The 19622-nt window shown below is 40.4% G+C and overlaps 1 protein-coding gene across 1 annotated transcript in view; it reads right to left on the reverse strand.

Annotated features, from left to right (window-relative positions):
- ITPR1 (inositol 1,4,5-trisphosphate receptor type 1) overlaps nt 1–19622 on the reverse strand; it is a 180282-nt gene that overhangs the window by 125758 nt on the left and 34902 nt on the right. Inside the window, exons 4-5 of the mRNA XM_050904988.1 lie at nt 3875–3990; nt 265–351 (exon numbers count right to left, since the gene is read on the reverse strand). Coding sequence (XP_050760945.1) covers nt 265–351; nt 3875–3990 — 203 coding nt within the window. The remainder of the gene's footprint in view (nt 1–264; nt 352–3874; nt 3991–19622) is intronic.

Here is a 19622-nt window from a genome sequence, read left to right on the forward strand (position 1 = left end):
AATGACGGCTCTAAGAAGTATTTCTGAAGCAAGTAATCATATGGTGACCTCAAAAAAAAAAAGCACAATTAACCCATAATAAAAAAACCTGACTCCATCATAGCTATATGTCCAGTTCTTGCTTCATAGGATCCCACTTCAGGACACCGTCGTACCTTGCAAAACTACAGACTCTTGTCCATGAATTCCAGAAATTTAAAGTCACATTGAGCCGGGGAGTTTGAGCAAAATCCTATACAGCTTGGAAAGATGTTCATGGCCTACCTGGATAACGTTGCCATACTGGATGACTGTTCCCAGCAGCTTTCTGTTTTCGGTTTCATTCTGTTTCTTTTCCAAATCTGCCGCGTGCTGAAATTAAAGGAGAACAATTCAATTGCTGACTGTTTTATAAGAAGAGTGGCCAAACACCCGAGGTTCTTTAAGAGTATTTTAAAGAACTGGAAAAACAGCAAGCATCTGAAACAGCATAATTTCCTTCTTCCAACTTCCAACAGCGTAATTTCCAATTCCCTTTTTCAGTTGTATAGGAAGACAGACACACAGCATTTAAGCAACCTGTAATTTGGGTAAAATTTGACAAAATTGTGGAATAAAATATGAGATGAAAACCTCAGATAAGATAGAAGATAAGCCATGAGAAAACAACACACTTATGGAGGGAAGGTGAAAAGGGATGGGTAACAACTCAAGCCAGGAAGTCTATATTCCCTTCTACTTACTTCTATACAAATTGAAAGGAAAGGACTTCAACTTGGGTTCTTTATTTTACTTTGCCAATACAGGTCCCAACTCTTCTACAGCCTGTCTTTTCATGGTGACTCTAATCATCTTCACCACGCAGCAGGATTATTTAGAAGACATTTACAAATGCCCACTGCAGCTCTGAATACGTGAGTTCCCAACTTTCCAGCACCACAGAGTCTGTACTTCATGAGGCTGAAGGATACTCTGCACTACATCATAGACCGGCTGTGAAAATGCAGCTGAGCATTTCTGTGTCATATTAACATAGTAATAAAAGGGAAAGCCCTTGCAAAATTGAATGATCATAAGGATATATTGTTCTATTTAATAACTTAATTTATAACTGGTCTCTTGCACTTTGTTTTGTTTTAGAAGTGAGCTATTTTGTCCAGGCTGTTTTAAAACCATTCCATTTAGTAAAGAAATTCTCCCTCACTTTACATGAAAGATGATTTTTTTCACTAAAATAAAAAAAAATAAAATCTGTATTTGCTTTAACTGATATCTGGTAGTAGAGAGCAATTTAAAACTAGACTTTTTAGGAGGCTAAGCATTAAGGTTTACGCTTTGGTTCTCAGATCTCAAGGACTATGGTAGGTCTGTTTTTCTCTTGGAGGAGAAGAAAAGTGCCCACAGTTCCTAACTGTAGGGAGATGAAGCACTGGTAACACAGGACAAAGCTTAGCTACTGCAAAGGAAGAGCTTTCTGTATACTGTTATAAAATTTCATCATCTTCAGCTTACACAAAACGTGCTACTTTTAGAAGTTGTGCTAGGTATGAGAGCTGGCTCTTGCTCCAGGAGAACGTGGAATACAGCTGCTCAAATTCAAAAATATATTCAGAAATACAATGCAGCATAATTTTCTCTTTATTACTGAAATACAACTTTTTTTGCTTGATTTGATTTCAAAGTACTCTGTTGAGAAAGGATTTCTTCAGGACGCTAGGGCCCTCTCAACTATCAACGGCAATCACAGAAGACAGGACTTCTCTGCCTGCACTGGATTGGGTGCCCCATTTATTATAAATAAAGAAAATAGCGTATTCTGTGAAAATATGATTAAGACTTCGGATGCATTTCAAAAGCACACACCAAAACTGACAATCATTCAAGAAGAAAGAATCATTTTCTCTGGCCACTAGATGTCAGCTTCTCAACCAGCACTGATTCTTGATACCAAAGAAAGACAAGTGTCCCAGATTTTAAATCCCTTAAATGGCATTAACTTAAAATAACCTGACCTCAGCATTGAGCGCTCCACAGCAGACAATAAATTCCACCAGCAGACAAACAGAAGCCAAAAAAGGCAAGTGATGATGAATACATCTTGCATCACCAATTTTGTTAGAAATTATATGCACTGATAAAGAAATCTAATCACGGGCAGAACTAACAATTGTATGCACGTTTCAGGACATAACCCCCCCAATACTCATCATGCAAAACGCAGGGTTTTTTAGTGTATTCCATGTGCCAACAAATGGAAAAGATGACACATGTACCCATACGATTGCCAGAAAAAGAAGTTTTGATATATGAGTGATGTAAATGGGACCAAATTATTTTAAAGCCATGCATCAACCCCAGGTCACTGAAGACCTGATTTGGCACATGCTACATAAAGGATTAGCCTTTATGTCAGTGTGATGCGTATTAAATAATCTCCAATAAAACTGGAAAAGTACTCAAATCCTTTCACCAAATCAAGTAAGCAGTTCATGCATGGTGCTACGTTTCTGTACAAACATCACTCAGCTGGGGCTAAATATGGGAAAAATCTAATCCTGTATTTCCACAGGGACCCTGGCACAAAATGGTAAAGTGTCAGACAAATAAGAACAGGTCCCAAACACCTGAACTGGCATGTACTGAGGAAAGAGAAGATAACTTTAAATGACACTGTAATCCAGGGCAATTACAAAGTATTTTTCTTCTACGTGACACAGTATTTAGACCATACTTTCTCTTAAAATCCATGAACTCACACCCCTAACCTGCGGGCATAAATTCTGCCCTTCCCTTATACACCAGAAAAACCAAACCCAGAATCCCCCGTTACTTAAAGCTTGCTGGCACGGTCTACTTCTCTTATCATCATTAAAGGGGCAGGAGAAATGCGGCACAAGTGAGGGACCTTTGTGCTGCAGCCAGTACCAAAATAGCTTTCTCCTTGCCAAGTTAATACTTCTGGGTTATAAAATTATGTTTTCAGAAGCAAAATGAATCAAGCACTCAGCCTTTGTGAAACGCAGGAGCAAGGCAGCCATATGGCAATCAGCAAATGACACTCTCCTACAGGGCCATTTTGTATTTCAGTCTACAATGAGCTTAATATAGGCTTAAAGAAGCTAAAAATATTTGGAATTGTAATTTTGACATGAAGTACTCTAGCTATGTAATTTTAACATAAACATGGAGTTTATTTAACTCTAAAGTCAACAGATGGTATTTAAGTTAAGTTGGCTTTTTTTACATAGGAACTCTAAAAACAGCAATCAATTGCCTTACTGGGTTTTCAACTGCTGAATGTCAACATTTTACCCAGAAAATATTAAATACTGCAAGCTAATAAGGAAGGAGAGGCTGTCTGGCCTTATAATTACTCATAATTACCCATCAACCTTTACATGTATTAACAGCAGCTATGTTTGAGGAATCCCAATAGATTTATCAGACCGGTAGCTGAGACGGCATCTACCAGCACAGCTAACACCCGTGACTTCCCACGTCAAGATGCAACGCCTGAGAATCCTCTACTCTGTGTAGTTGTTTGAAGGGTCCCATTTTTATGCTGTGACCACCCAAAATGCCCACATAGAGCACTACTACAGGTTAGCACAGGTTAACAACAAAAGCTTAAATGGCTACCATGACTCTAACCTAGTATCATACATACCAGTGGTATTGGGACACACAGACTTTGAACAGCACGTCATGATAAATCAGAGGATGTTTAAAGAGTTAGATCTCAGTGAATTGTCTCAAAAGGAGTCTTGTATACCGATTTCTATATACTTTCTTGGTGTCTCTGGGTTAACTGTGACAAGTTGATTGGAAATACTTATTTAAAGCAGTATGGATGAGTGTGTTGATGATCAACAGCAGCCTAAACATGAATACTTACGTGCAGTTTATTGAGTAGCACGGCATCTGTTGTGCTGTTAGCTCCTGGCTTTGCCGCTTTCCAGAACTGCTTTTGAGCAGAGTACCGGTTCATGGGACATAGTTTGAACAGGCAATCTATAAAAACAGATGAAATAAACAGAGAGATTGCTTCAACCATTCGCAATTATCTGGATTTTTGCTGCTAACATCGTCCAAATCTTCCAGCAGCAAGGAAAGGTTTATAAACAAATTCCAAAAAGCTCTTGATCAGACAAATGCTTTTTTGAGCAACAGGAATGTTGCCCCATGAATGATAAAAATTAACTGTTGCTGCCAAAGATCTGATGCAAGACGAGAAAATTTATAACTTGTCCCAGTCAAAAACACTACCATACTAAAATGGGAACACATTTCAATGCTTTCCCAGGCAAACAGATCCATTTCACACACTTACAACTTTTTGATTTTCTACTTTAGCAGGTACGCTACTTCACACAATTAATGTTAGGTTGGGGGTTTTTGGTTTGGTTTTTTTTGTTGTTGTTTGTTTAGTTTTTAAATCAAATCCCTTCTATTACTAGGGAAAATGAGGCACAAAGAATTGGAGAAACTCACCTAAAAGTAGCAGCAGCATAAAATACCCCCAAACAATAGCACGCACAAGCACAGACATTCAATGCATAGCTCGAGGTAACAGTAAACCCCTCAGGGTGTCAGGTTCTTTACCCAGTCCGTCGACACAGTTTATTTAACATCCTGCCTGGCCAAGGCCAGGAATTACAGCTCATTAGTCTTATTAAAAATACATTTTTATATTAAAGAGATGCTAACTTATCAGTAATAAAACCAAATTAGCTGCGTTTACTATTTTGCCTCTTCTCTGTTGCTAAGCAACTGAACACACAAAAAAATAAATTAAGCTATTCAAAGACAGCGCCTAAAGTAGCAGCTTAGAAGTTTAAACAAAGTGCCAAAAAAGCCAGAAGGCTGTTCCCAGTGCCTCTTTGGCAATGGCGTGGATGTAAGACTTCAGGCTTCTAATCACATGGTATTTCTCAAGGCTCCTGGTGCATTCTTATAGGCAAGCACTGCAATTTGGGAAGCAGCAAGATGAGCAGAGACCTACCTGGGGATTTTATCTTCACTGTCTGAAAAGCACAGCTGCTTATGGGCTACCTTGCTAACAGACACCTTGGATGCAGGTCAACCAAAAAGGGAAAAACCCCACACCGAAGACAAGTCATTTCAGCTCTGCCAGAGCTTAAAGTTGCTGAAGGGGTTGAGCCCTGCTAGAGAGAGACCTTGATAATTTTACCTCAGGATGCCATTTGAGATGGACACCTTCACTCTTTTCATGCCTTTCTTAATGAAAAGACCTATTTGATGTTGCTCTGCCTGCCTGCCTAATCCATCCTCAAAGCACCGTTAGAGCACAGCAGGCAATAACAAACACCTTTCACAGAAGGGCAAAGGTCTTCAAAACTAAATCCCGTTCTAACAGGGTGAAGCACCGGTGGCAGATTGTCATTTCATCTCACAGTGAGCCACTGACTGCCAAATGAGCTCATCAACTTGTCCCAAACCACCACAGCAATTCCTGCAGCCTGCTTAGCTGGTGGCCCAGTATACCAGCAACAGATACAGTAGGAGCTGGGTATGGCACTGGGGACCTTTAATGGAGTGACGCATACTGGGGAAGGAGAGAAAGAGCTGAGGGTATGTGGAAGGAGATTTAATTGCATCTATCCAGAAACACTCACCTCCACTTCGACACTACCAGCTTATAGCTTCTGAACAAACAAGAAAAGGGGAAAACGAAGTGCAAACCACGCTTTCCAGGTTTGCTCTCTTCAACGTATTTTTCATTTACATAAAGATGATTCACAGAGATTGACAGCACTGAATAGATTCAAAAAGCCACTGCAGGCTGGCACTTTAAGCTAAGACTATGCATTGTAAGCATCACACCAGTTATAAAATTTTCTATTTTTGCTTAAACCATCAGTTCACACAATGACAGCAATTAACATACAGAACTGCACAGAAGAATTAATTGTATGCTAGATTTAGTCACAGTGCAAGTTTTTTCCACCCTTTTCAGTCAAGAAAGTTGTCAAGTTAGGCTTAACTTCTAAATTGTTAACTGCAAGCAACCCCCTCTCTTCCCTGTAGCACAGGGGAGAGGTCTACAAGTGTTTGACCTTGTCCAACGCAAGAAGGGAAAACATAACATGTTTTTCTTAGGTTTTCTTCCCAGTTACAAAGCTACAGATCTAAAACAAACAATGAAAAGCACCCAACATTTTTTTTTTCTAGTATTTGTTCCATGAAATCTATTTCTTAAGTGGTTGAGAAGTTAAACTTGGCCTTATTCACCTTAATATGACCACCAGAGGCTGGTTAGTGCCAAAAGTATTTCACCATGGGTCAAGCTACGTGAACTTTATGGCCAGAAGACTTTTAGATCTCCAGATTCCATAGGCTTATATGTTTACAAAAATCAACATGCAAGGATGTGCTAGCTGAGTACCATCACGGTCAGCAATCTGCAACCCACAGTATGATGACTGTGTAAGAGAAACCAACTACTTGTCAGACACTACACTTATGGAAGTTACGTCTATTTCTAACAGATGCAAAATGAAGCCAAAGCAGCTGAAACAATCAGCTATCTGCTCCGATCATGGATTCAAGCAGCTTTAGCCACATAGGAAAGGTGATAAATAAAGCTATGGCTGCGAAGTAATTACATCTTATTACACACTGTTTGTTGAATATTAACCATGAAGGAATGCATTTTCTTTTCAGATCTTCATGATATACAGTGAAAAATGGCAGAATTGCACACTAAGTATAAAAATAAAATACTACGTAACTGCTGATGAAATGATGAGACATCATCAAGCCTGAACACTGAACAAAGGTCCTGCAGGAAAAAGTGATTGCACAATTTTATACTACCCCATCATGCACATGGATGATGAATGAATGTTATATGAACATGTATTAAATGTACATTTCAATGCTTCCAAGCTAAATCCTGTTCTTTCATCAGCAATTGCTTTGCATCTAATAAAGCGGACTGAGTAAGACTGTAATTGCACCATGTGATACATTAATGCTTTCCCTGTTTGGACATTTAGATCCTCACATGGGCCTCTGCCACCTGCAGCTCACAAAAACATTATCAGTAATGTTTGGTTATCCTCCACATGTACCAGCATCACAGAATAGTCAAAATCAAGGATAGTGGAAACACCAGAAGATTCCATGTTCCGAAGTATTCTGGGTTCAATGAAGAGAGAAACTTGCCAGCTACATTACTGCAACTGCAATTCCTTCTACCCCATGCTTTTCATTTTCTCTTCTCCCTTTTCCATTCCCTTCTCTTGTACTAGACCTTGCTCCTTTCCTACCCAGCCATAGTCTCCAAACTTCCAACCTTTCCTGCCCGTCCAAGCTCAACCAGTCAAATTCTCTACTTCTATCCCAATTAATTTATTTGGCCCCCAACAACTGATTAATCCATCCCTTCTCTTTTCCCCCCAAGACAGCAATGCATGGGTTTCCACCTAATACTTGAGGAGGGATTATGTTTTGCCCAGACAATCCTCATCTCCCAAGGTTTCCCAGCTTCATGATCCAAGGCACCTTACACTCCCAAAGCATAAGGAACCAGAACTTTACAAAGAAAAGGCTGGGCTTTTTTCCTTAACCATCAGAGTATTTTGCCAGTCACTTTTTAGGAACACAGACCTTTCTTTAAAAACACATCTGGGAAAAGTACCTGGCAAAAAAAAAAAAAAAAAAATCAATCAGCCAGAACAGCAAAACTTATAAACCTCAGGCTGGAAAAGCATTCCCTAACGGAAACTTTCAGCCAACCTTGAGCCTCCGCAGTGCTTCTACCTCCATCCCACAGAGAACAAGAACTGCATTACGTGGGGGCAGGTAAGCTGCTGCTGGGGAAGTGAAAATTATCGTCTGGTCAGTCCCTCTAAAGGGGTAAGACCATCCCAGCTCACAGATGCGGGACCTGATTTAAGAAATGGACCATCACTGTTTCACATACCATAAGATCAGCAAGCTCCCTCTGGTGCTGCCCCATGACAGCCGGCTTGCTGGCTAACCCTGTCCTGTTCTACCCGTCGGGTTCAATTCAATTGGGTACACACAATTTTTGCTTTCACAGCAAAATGAAAAACCTGACCAGACTGATTTTTTTCTTTCTTTTTTTAAAACGGACTCTGTTGCATGGGAATTTAAGCAGCATTTAAGTAGTATGTTAGTAAGATATAATTATAACACAAAACTTGTTCAAAATTGCAAATACCCACTAACTTCAGAGAGGCTGGAATGATTTGGAGAAGCAGGTAGAATATTTCAGAGCCCACCCATGATACAGTCACCTTCTTTCATCACAAGCTGCCTAGAAATATGTAACTCAAACATACCTATGCAATTCCAGTCTTCCCTTCAGAGGGTTTCCCCACCGCTTTGGGCATTAAGTGATGTTACGATGTCAATGCTACCCTCGGTATATGAAGACAGCCCAGAAAGTTGCTAAACTGACACTGCCGACATCTAGAGCTCTTCGTGGCGCCTTTGCTGGGTGATAGCTGGACACCAGCCACTATTAAAACTTTCCATCTTTGCTACTCTGAGAGATCAGCTCAGATCAGTTTTGAGTTGCAGTACACAATTTTTCTCACTCTGCCATTCTCTAGCGTGCTCGTTTCTAAATGATCTGGAAGTACTTTTAGCTTCAGCCAGGCTGGTTGTGTAATACACCACTCATTATTTTTCCCAAATCTCCCCTGACTATTTTAAGCATTTAGTAGAAAGTCTTCACCAACTTTTCTGCAGTTAGAGAAAGCAGGCATGAAATATTTTGTTGGCAACAAAAAGGTGTGTCGTTATTTTATTTTTTTAAACACAGGCTCAGACTTTACAAAATGCCAACTGGAGAAAGGTAAGAGTCAAGAAAAATTATTCCCTCTCTCAAAAAATCATACTTTAGAGTACTTTCAGATGAGGGAAATCTATAAAGATGAAGATATTTAAATAAGTCACTTACAAAACCCACTGAATATTTAACACCAACACAGCTGTTTCTTCGTTACTTGAAAAAAAAAGCCAAACTCCTTTTTGCGCAGCAATACTAAAATTAAAAGAAAATTAGCAATTCCCTGTTGAAATTTAGCAGTTTCTCTTCAGACTTTTCTATACTTAGATACCTGATATTTCCCTAAGGCCAAAGCCTGCTCACAGCAGAGAATAAATATAAGGATAGTATTTTCTTATTTTTATTTTAAATATAAAAAATAGCAGCAAAGCAGATGAAGAAGTAACATAGCTGGCAATGATGGAAATACTGCAAATAGAAGTTCTCAACTTCATATTTATGAAAGTTGCACAGCTTTAATAACACTCACAAGGATGATAACACTGCATAGGATGAAGAGATTATTTATTTAAAGACAAAATGAAGACCTCTTTTGTGTTTAAGTGAAATATTTTCACATAGGAGGCATACAGAATAACACAAAATGCATATATTCAATCACAGGCAAGTTTCACCTCCTCAGAAGCCCTTGGATTACTACATCATCTATTTCTATACTTCTTCCTTCTGAGGTTTAAAATTAATAGGTGACAGCCTAAGAGGTTCAAAGAATATAGAACAAAAGCAGCTACAGAATTGTGTTGCTTATTAATCATTCCTGCATTTCCATAAAGAGGGAGAAAAGAAGAACCTGATCCTACTGAAATTACTGTCTTTGTGATGAGAAGGCATCCTTTCATTTTCAATTTGCAGTGAACAAGCTTTGCTGGGAGCACAGCGACTCATTTCAAAATACATATTTTGTCAGGATGCACTAAACGCTTGACCTGCTGTCCCGGCGGAGCCCACTCCATCTGCAGCTCCAGCAAAACAAGACAACAAACCTGAACTGCACACATTTAGTCCAGTGGAGGAAGACAACTGAAGTCAAATCTCACGTTGCCAACAGTTCTGCCATGCCACAAGTGGGGAAAATTGAAGCGCAGGTGAGAAGGGCATTTGTATTCCAAGCCCAAAGATCTTGTCACTATCACATATGTCACTGCAAAGCAACCCAATCATTGAGGATTCAAACGCTGAACTAATTACATGACAAAATATATTAGAGGTTTCTGCTGCTGTGAAGTCTGTTACCTCCCTTCTGCATGCTGTTGCATCTTGCCTGTTTCAAGGGCTTTCAATGCTTTTCTTTTTAAAGCAGAATAAAGGAGGAAAAATCACCCCGCAACCAACATTTAAATGGAGAGCCTGCATGATTTATGATCTAAATATATTTTAATTTTTATGCTAAAATAACCACCCTCAATTGATATCTGCAAGACATGAGGGTAACCACCCTCTTGCCATTGTACTCATTTATGCATAGTTCTACCAATGGAAATCGCTACTTCATTTTTTCAAGCTGTAACAACATAGGAAATAATATAATTGTTATTAACTTAGAGCTGATGTATCAAACCAAAGGGAGGAGACTGCAACAGTGATTTCAGAGTGAAAAATTATGGACCTGAGAGCTGGACACTGAATATCAATGCCTACTAAATCAACAGTATTCATTAATGCAACATTAATTAAAAAGCAATGGCTTTTTGAACACATAAATTAGCATATGACTCCTACACAACGTTGTTAGTAACTTTGGAATAATAAACACAGCATTTTAGATGCACTGACATTTACTGCGGGATAAGGCTGCCCTTCAGCGAAAACCAAGCAAGATAACTTTATTCTAACAAGGAAGAGCAAACACACAGCTCCTCACCTGCGGGGAAAATTACCTCGTGAGGCTCAGGACACATTGCCACATCTCAGGGTAAATTAAGAACCAAAGCACAGACAACTCACAGCACTACAAGCAAACACCCTCCAAAGCCCTCAAAACCACAACAGTAGCAAAAGTGCCCAAAAAACTACCAAAAGACTAACATGAGAAACGCACCTTTAAGTAAACATCTTCGGTACCAAAGAGTTCAGAATACACCAAGTTTGTTTTATTTCTACATGTAACCTCTTTGGTCTCCTTCAGAAAGAAAACTGCTACTCGAAAAACAGAGAAATATTTAGACACTGGATATACAGGCAGTTCCAAAAGGAAACATTTGCAGGAAAGACCAGATTCGTTTTTTCAGTCTCTGGTACGAGCAGCACCGAGCAAAGGTGCTTCGTGAAAACACAAAGCCAGAAGGGATGGCAACACAAGTAGAAAGGAAAAAAAAAAACCAGTGATGCATTTAACGAAAACACATCCCATTTGAAATCTAGGGGGTCAGGTCAAAGAACGCAAGAAAACTGGCAGCCTCCTTGTCGCTGAGGAGTGGCACCGCGATGGATAACATGTCCCTGGATGGGTGATATAGAGGGCTACAAGATACATATGAAGCCAACAACACAGCGAGTTGTCTCAGAGAAAACTGTTAAGGACAGAGTGAACATGCCAGGTATCCTTGAAAGCATTAAGGAACAGGTCTAATTTATGGACACAAAGGATAACTTTGACCAAGAGAAGCTACTTCAAATTAAGCTAAGAATAATCTCAAGAACGTTTAGAAAAAGTCAAAGCACCACGACGGCTCCTGGCTAGTAACAAAAACAAGACAGAAAAAAACTCTTACTGTTGAGGAGAGGGAAAAGGAAAAGAAAAAACCCAAGAGAAGAGTTCACAACTGCACACATTAATTTGAGCTAACCCAGGATCCGAAGAAAGCTATTGGTTTCAGTGAGTGTTATTACTGCCTTAGCTCATCTCCATCTCTGGTCCAGCATGGGAAGAAATCCTGGACTAGATGCAAACCTTGCCAAGAGGCAAGTCCAAAGGCTGACCTCTTCTCTCTCCCACAAGTACTGAAAATTAAGTGTTACCCACTACAAGGAGAAGCATTAGTCCTTTATATGAAGGGAATTCAGCAAACTAATGTGTGTAAGAGGTGCAGAAGCATTTTTAAGTCAACTGTCGTGACTTTAGCCTTTGTCTCAGCCTTGAGAGCTGTATTCTTAACTCGGGAAGCCATCCGCTACCTCCCTTTTAATAGTTTCCATGATAAATCTCCCTGCGAGGCACTAAAACACAAGTCTCATAACATGAACCCTGGGACACTCTTCCTCAAAATCTTCAGGTCTTTTCAGTCTACATTGGTAGCATTTTACCCTGGCAGTAAACCAAAGCGTATTCATCTGCTGGCCATATTTCACTTTATTTCGACTGCTCGCCCCTTAGATTTCATTTTCATGTTTGCTTCTTCACTTGTTCCTGCTTTTCCGGAATAAAGTTCCTGCTCAAAACGGGTCAGGAAGTGGGGGCAGGCGGTGGGGAATGGCTCGGACAGTCCGAGCACAGGAAGAACAAGAAAGATCAAATTTCAAACACCCTCTGAAAGCATCGATGTTGAGCAGTATGGAAAGAATACGGTTCTGCTATTAGACAGAGTCGACGTGACTGAACAGCATAATAAAAGTTGTTTCTATTTAAGAGAGCTTTGCGTGTGTGTGTTATAAGAAACGAGCCACCACAGCATCACGCAAAACAAAAGGCAAATTTTTTAGCTGTTCAATAAAGTAACTCAATTTGCAGCTTTTAAAGGCATTTGGCTTAAAGAAAACTCCCATCGCCAAAAAATAAGATGTAGGGAAGTTAAATAAATATTTGATAATATTATTGAAGTCTAGGTTGGAAGAACTGAAGAAATAATAAAACTGAATTCAGTGCTTTAATTTTTCTTATGCTAATGAAGTGCTTTGGATCTCTTGCCTGAAACGCTCATTTGTTTCTTTCCTTCTGCACTGAGTGCCATCTTCCCAAACTCTGGCCCCACTGTCTTCTGCAGAATTGCCAATACCACAGGCTCACAGGACTGGCAGACCCTTAGAAAGCTTACTTAGCTCATCCCTCTCTCCCAAAGGCAGAATTAACTATGCCTACTCCATTCCTGACATATCTCCTGAAGTCATCTATTCCAGCATTCCACTATTTCTGTGTCTAACCTATTTATTTTTACAATTTAAGCCCATTACTTCTTTCTCTCTCCACGTGGGCATGCAGAACAGAACCTCTCCTCCCTCTCCCAGCAGTATTTGCAGGCTCCTGTCCCACAACTACCAAGATGCAAGACTAATCGGTCTTGTTCCTGACCATTACCCTCCTCTGGATTTTCTCTAGTTGGCTCATATCTTTCTGGAAGTCTGACGTGCAATACTAAACAAGATACTTCACTTGAGGCTCTGCCAGGAAGTAAAATTGGAAAAAAATAATTACTATGTCTTTTGGCAACATTTCTTTTTATATATTCCAAGGCAGCAATTGCACTTTTTGTAACAGCACAGCATCAGCTCCTATTCAAACTGTGATTCCTGCAATCCCCAGATCCTTTCCTACCGCACTGCTGTGTGTGCCCATCCTCCTCCTCCCTGGATGCAGTCAGCTAAGTGCAGTCTTTGACACATGCCCCCACCGAACTGCAACGTCATTTTTCAGATCATTTCGTCAATTTTCAAGGTAATTCTGAGTGAATTTCCAAGTCGTGGTCTTCTCTGTGGAGCTTGCAGAGGACAGCCAGCTGTGAAAAATGCAGTTACCAGCAGCGCGGCAGCAGACACTCAGTGCTACACTGGCAGTAGCGGACAGCATCCATAAGGCCTGTGCTGCCACACAGATGTTCAGACTTCCAGTAAATTGGCTATAGATGGACTTGAGCAGCACTATTTGAAGAGCTTAGCAAAGCAAAGATAAATGCAAAAAAACCCAGACCTGCCTTAATTATAGGAACCACCACCCTGGAGTTGAATAGAGCAGAGTCATGCTGCTGAACTGTGCTGCACTCCCAGGCAAACAGAGTAAAACATCAGGGTCCACATCTGCTTTCTGAGCCTGAAAGTTTTATTCCTTGCTTTCTGTTCCTAGCCTAGGCTTGGCTTGAGTCTTTCACCTCACTTACTGAGGCCCTCTCCCTCTCTCTACTTTAAACAGTCACCATCCTTTTGGCAGGGGACCAGAGATGCTCTTGCTGAAGCCTATCAAATGAAGCTACTCAATCTGTCCAAGTTCACTCTGTCACTGTACGCCACTCCTCTTCTCAGGAAGAGAGCACAGAAGACGCCAACAAATCATGCAGCTAATTAAAATTTGGCCGAGTCCTCCATAATGTAGTCTTAGCACTGAAGATCGCACTCTGGTTGTCATTTTAAAAAGCAGATTATGCTGACAAGGTATATATACTCTGTAAACAGAAGTGCTGCCATATATTGCCTCTGCTCAAATTGTCTGCAGCAGCATACCAGTGTGTTACAGCAGAGAATAAAACACTTCAAGCACTTCTAAAAAGCACAATATTCCAGTTTGACAGCACCGAAGAGTTAAGCTATGCCAGCACCGCTGCTGAAACACAATCTATAGCTTTAGAGATCAAAAATGAAAGTGGAAAATAGTCCCTAAACTAGTAAAACAGCCCCTTCCAGAAACAGCTTAAGAGCACTGCTTTACCAAATAAGGCAAGTGAGAGCTGGAAGCCAAAGCAGCAAAGCCATGCTGTATTAAAAAAGCCAGACAGCTGGATAATAGAAATGTGAATAAGCCAGCTTCACTAGACCGGATTGCAAATGGGAAGAACAAATGTTCAGCGACCATGAGCGGAAGCAGAGCCTGCCAGCAGAGGCCTGAAGGCATTTCTCCCAGCCAGCAGGAGCCGACAGCACATTCTTACTGGAGTTTGGCTTTTTTTTTTTTTTTTTAAATGCAATGCAATGCTGTCATTCTAAACAGGCAACGGAATCACCATAGATTATGTCTGGAAAGAGATGCCGATGGGGCACTTACCGTCACCTGAAGTGCTCGGCACCCGAGTGCAGTGAGCATGCAAAACCAAAAATCCAAATCCTAAAAAACTCACTCTGTATCCTAGACTGACACACGTTTCACCCTGCTGTACAAAGCTGCCAATATGCTACTAGACGAGGACAAGCACAACAGTGGAGTTGCTAAAGAGAATACTGTTCATTTTTCAACTTCAAAAGAAACTGAGTTGGGTTTTTTCTTTTCTCTTTTTTTTTTTAAACACACAGATGTCATTCAATTTATTTTAGCCTGCTCTACTACTTCGTTATCTTCCAGAAAAAAGAGGTAGAACACGCTACAATCCATCTCTAAGGGATGTTTCATACAGGCTCCAAGCGTAAGCCTTTTGCAGAAATAAACGCTCTGTTAACTTGGTGTCTATTTTCCAATGGACATAGCAGCTTCTAGGACTCCTCGGTTTGTCGCAACTGGTTATGTCCCTGGTGAACAGATTGTAAGAGCCTGCGACAGGAACACCAACACTTCATACAATAAATCAAAGAGTTAAAACATAGCCGTAAAGGAAACCATCGGTTTCATTTCTTTAACTTCTTGCCCAACTATTAAGCAGACCAACAAGTTTGTTTTTAGGTGCTCTAATTTCACGGGACTATACCTGCCTTATTTCCCTGAAATCCTTGAGACAAGAGTGACCAAAAAAAAAAACCCCATTATGCTGATACCACAGCAAGAACATGCAAAGCGATGGACCTCAAGGCTTCTTAACCCTCTGTCACAACAGCTGCACCAGCCAAAGCAGGAGTCCCCCTGCCCCACGCTCTCAGGTGCTCCACTTTTGCAATACTTGGCTTTCTAATTTGCACTCCCTCTCTGCAGCAGTCACACCAGCACTCTACCAAAGCCAAGCAAGGAGTATCCACCTGCGCGTTCAATCCTGAACACTGCTTGCCTCCTAAGCCAATTTACCTTCAAGAACACAATATTTACCAGTCATTGAATTTCAAAGCCTATTAATTGTTGCCTTTTCACAGTGTGTGTGAATCAACAGATCCATTCATTTCAGTCCCCTCTCCTGTCAGCTGCAAAAAGATGAGCAAATCTGTACATTAGTGTGGCATTTGACAGTCACAGCTGGGAGGCCTTCACAGCAATGCATAATCAACTGAAAAAGGGGAGGGGAAAAAAGTGGTGATTAAACCTGTACCTAGCTATCACTACAGCACTGAAAGTTTTTCCTTAACATTGAAATTCATGCATTTTCCCAGCCTTTAATTGATCCTTGTGATGGAACTGTAATGAAGCCCTCGGACCATAACAACAACGTATCAAGGCATTTGCATTGCCGAGGGAAGCACCAAAAAGGACTGTGCATTACCACCTCGCCCTCGAGGCATGACCATTGCCACCACAACATACATACCTGTATTTGTTTCTGAAAAGTCTAGAGAAAATAAATGTATTCAAACCACTTAGTGCTACACCCATTTTAAAAACTTCCTTTTCCATAAAGAACAATAATAAGGTATTTTCAATGTTTTAAGCCATCTTTCAAGCTGCCTTATTGACATGATGATAACATATCAATCAGTGCAGAAGCAAGCTGGATTCAAAAGTGATGGATGGGCTGGTGAGATCTATTAAGTAACACCAGCTGCATCACTGTCTGAACACATCCTACACATATCCGCACAGAGTCAGCAAAGAAGTTCAGAAAAATGCACTGAAGTCCTCTTTTAACATTGTCTGCTCCTGTCCCTTCTCTTTCTTCATGTGTTGCAATCACTGTCTTTTTTTTCAATTATTATTTGTATCATAATTGTATTAAAACTGTTTTCTGGTTATGTCAGGTGGTCCAGCCTCTACTTTCAGATCTACATCAGGTTTATGCCCTGATTTTCAGGATTTCAGGTTCTGCTTCAGCAGAAGCAACTAAAAAAACCCCGATTATATTCAATAGATTTGATAATATCTATTTGCAACTGTTGGTCTGCAGAGTGGAACGGAGCCACAGCGCAGGCAGATGAAATCCTTTGGTGGGGAGATGCCAGGACAACCTGAAGTGGCGACTCACGGTCAAGGCAGCCCCAAAACACGGACGAAATAGCATTCAGAGGCAGGACCTAACGCCACTGATTTCACAGACGTGACGGAGTGTTTTAAAAATTACTGCAGCCCTCTCCTGCTCCGCTGTAAATTTAACAGGAGTTCACAAGAACTACATCAACAGTGACATCTGAACAGTGTCGTTTCACCCGTTATACGGTGCCAGTTGCTGTTTTCAACCACTAAAAAAACGGCCCTTGGCACCGACAGCTACCAGAGCACTCAATGCACCATCCCATGCCAGCTCTCCCATGGAGGAGGTCTGAAACAATGCTTTCTGGATTTATGACTTCAGAGGAAAACTGCAGTAGTAAGAGGTAGCACCTTGCTACGTTATTCATCTGTAGACCCCAGGGATAATTTTTACCCACAAGAATTTTAACACATGCTTTTGGAAAAACAAGTACATCAACCTCTTGAACCAACAAGTGACTCTCATATGATAAAGTAGACATGAGTTATGAAAGATGGATTGCAAGTATTCTTGATATTAGAGATGCTCAAAAAATAGATTCTGCCTGGGAGTTCAGAAATAAAGACTATTTCAGCAAATCATAAATGAAACCCAGGCACTGATGCTATCCAAAAGCTTAATCATGGGAAGTGCCAACTGTACTGATAAAATATCTGGACCTTATTCAAAGATAACTGATACAAGCAGAACAAAAACTCCCCTCAAAACACGTGAGGATATCTATGGTATGCGAAACAAAAAACTAAGTGACAAAGATGTGAAAAGTCAATTACCTGTAATTTCCTGAGCTTTTAGATCTGGATGAGCACTTGGGACTTTTCTCATTGACTTTCAGTTTTACTAAGTCACTCACAGTATGAGAAGGAAGTCACTAGAAGCAGTGGTTTAAATTTACTTGTCTGCCATGTCTCTGGATTTTTAAAAGGTGAACTTCAAAATGCTGAGCATGCCTTCTCTTTGCCCTTTGAAAATACTGAAAAGGCCTGCTACCTCCCCATTCAAATACACGACCTGCACATTAGATATTTTCAGGCCCAAATCCATTATTTTCTTACTAAAGAGCAGAGCACTAATGATACTACACATTAAGTTAAATGAAAAACTGTTTTAAGAAAGAAGGATTATGAGACTTAACCAAAAGATATCGGCTGGTACAAACTCATATGCAGTGAATTATATTTCCATGATCTTCGACTGTCATAGAAACAGAGAACTATTAAAGACCTTAAGTGGTCATTAGTGCCTTGCATCCTCCTGCGGCATGGCAGCACAGGAGCGCTTCCACTATGCAGTTTTCCCCTCTTGGTCATTCAAAAAAGCTTTGAAGGCTTTTACAGGGTGAAGCCATTCAAAGTATGGTTAAAAATATTACAAAGACTCAATGTTTGAAGAGAAACAGATGAGCTGCTCAAGGAAAGCACTGGAGAATCGTGTGCGCTGTACAGCAGCAAGTTTCCGAGCCAAAACGCTTCTACGACATTGTGAGAGTAACCACATTTTTTTAAAAGGAAATACTGAGGCTGGAAGCGTGATGGTAGGTCACAGCACACCACCTGCCAGAGTAAGGATATAACAGAGTTTTTGTATTCCATCCCTGAACTGACACTACTACAAACATTGCCAAATTTTATAATTTTCATGCACATTATCTCCACCTCTTTACAAGAACATGTCTTGAAGATTGTCATCAGGTAGCCCACACTCTCAGACAACCCACGTTTGGGGACACAAATGACCGCTAAAATCAGAAAGCTTTCAGCCTTCACTCGAGAGCTGCTCATGGAATACTAATTACCTTCATAAGCCCCAACCTTATTCCAGAGAACAAGTTTTTCTTGTCAAACATCCCCGCGTGGTACTTTTACTAATAAATACATCCAAATAACTGCTGAGTAGAAGCCTCAGGCCATATGCTTGTTATGTATACAAATCAACTTTTTTTTCCCCCACTAAAAACATTTAAACTGAGACTTCTGATATACCCACCGTGATGTAGCAAGGATGGATCCTTCAGTTCAGCAACAGAACACCCTTTTGCTCTATTCTAATGAAATCTGATGAAGAAATTATCCCTGCAGTCTCCATTTTGTAAGGTCTAGTAGATTTATGATATAAGTTTTCAGAAATTATTGGAGAACAGTAACAAAAAAGGGTCAAAATGATTGCAACACTGACAGATGCCAGGCATGCAGAAAGAATATCACAATACACTATCTTCCTTGAGCTCTTGGTACTCAGGATTTCTACTTCCTAATGTATGGGTGCGATTGAGAAGCACTTCTTTTATCAAACCTGTACTCAGTCATCCCCACGACTGACCACTGTGTTACATTTACAGAAAGATAATATCGACAGAAGCAAGCAGAAGGGGTTATCCAATTGCAATAACGGTATCTCGTGTAATTCCACCATTACATCCAGTCCTGCACTGTCAATTTGCTGCTTTGTGGGGATACGACCAAGAGCAAAAGGCTTCCAAAGCTATAGTAAATCTTAGCCTCAAACAGCACACAGCTACCCAAAGCGAACTGTAGGAACACCTCACCTCATGAGAAGAGACAAACAAATGTTAATACACACAAAAAACCCCATCTGACCAGGTCACAAGCATATTCCAGGTAAAGCAGTGTTACTTAATTATCAGCAAACTTACTGTGCTGGCTAGATTAAAAATTCGCAAAGCACTTTTAAAAAAAAGTAATGCAGTTGTGCTGCACATCCTTGAAGTGCCACATCATTAAAAAGCAGTACTTGTTTAAACAATGCATAAAGGCGCACAACATTGCCAAGGCACTCTTGACTAAAAACAAAGGCCCATGAAGTCCACCATGCATGTTAGC

Source organism: Gymnogyps californianus, chromosome 13, assembly GCF_018139145.2.
Source record: "Gymnogyps californianus isolate 813 chromosome 13, ASM1813914v2, whole genome shotgun sequence".
Lineage (NCBI taxonomy): Eukaryota > Metazoa > Chordata > Aves > Accipitriformes > Cathartidae > Gymnogyps > Gymnogyps californianus.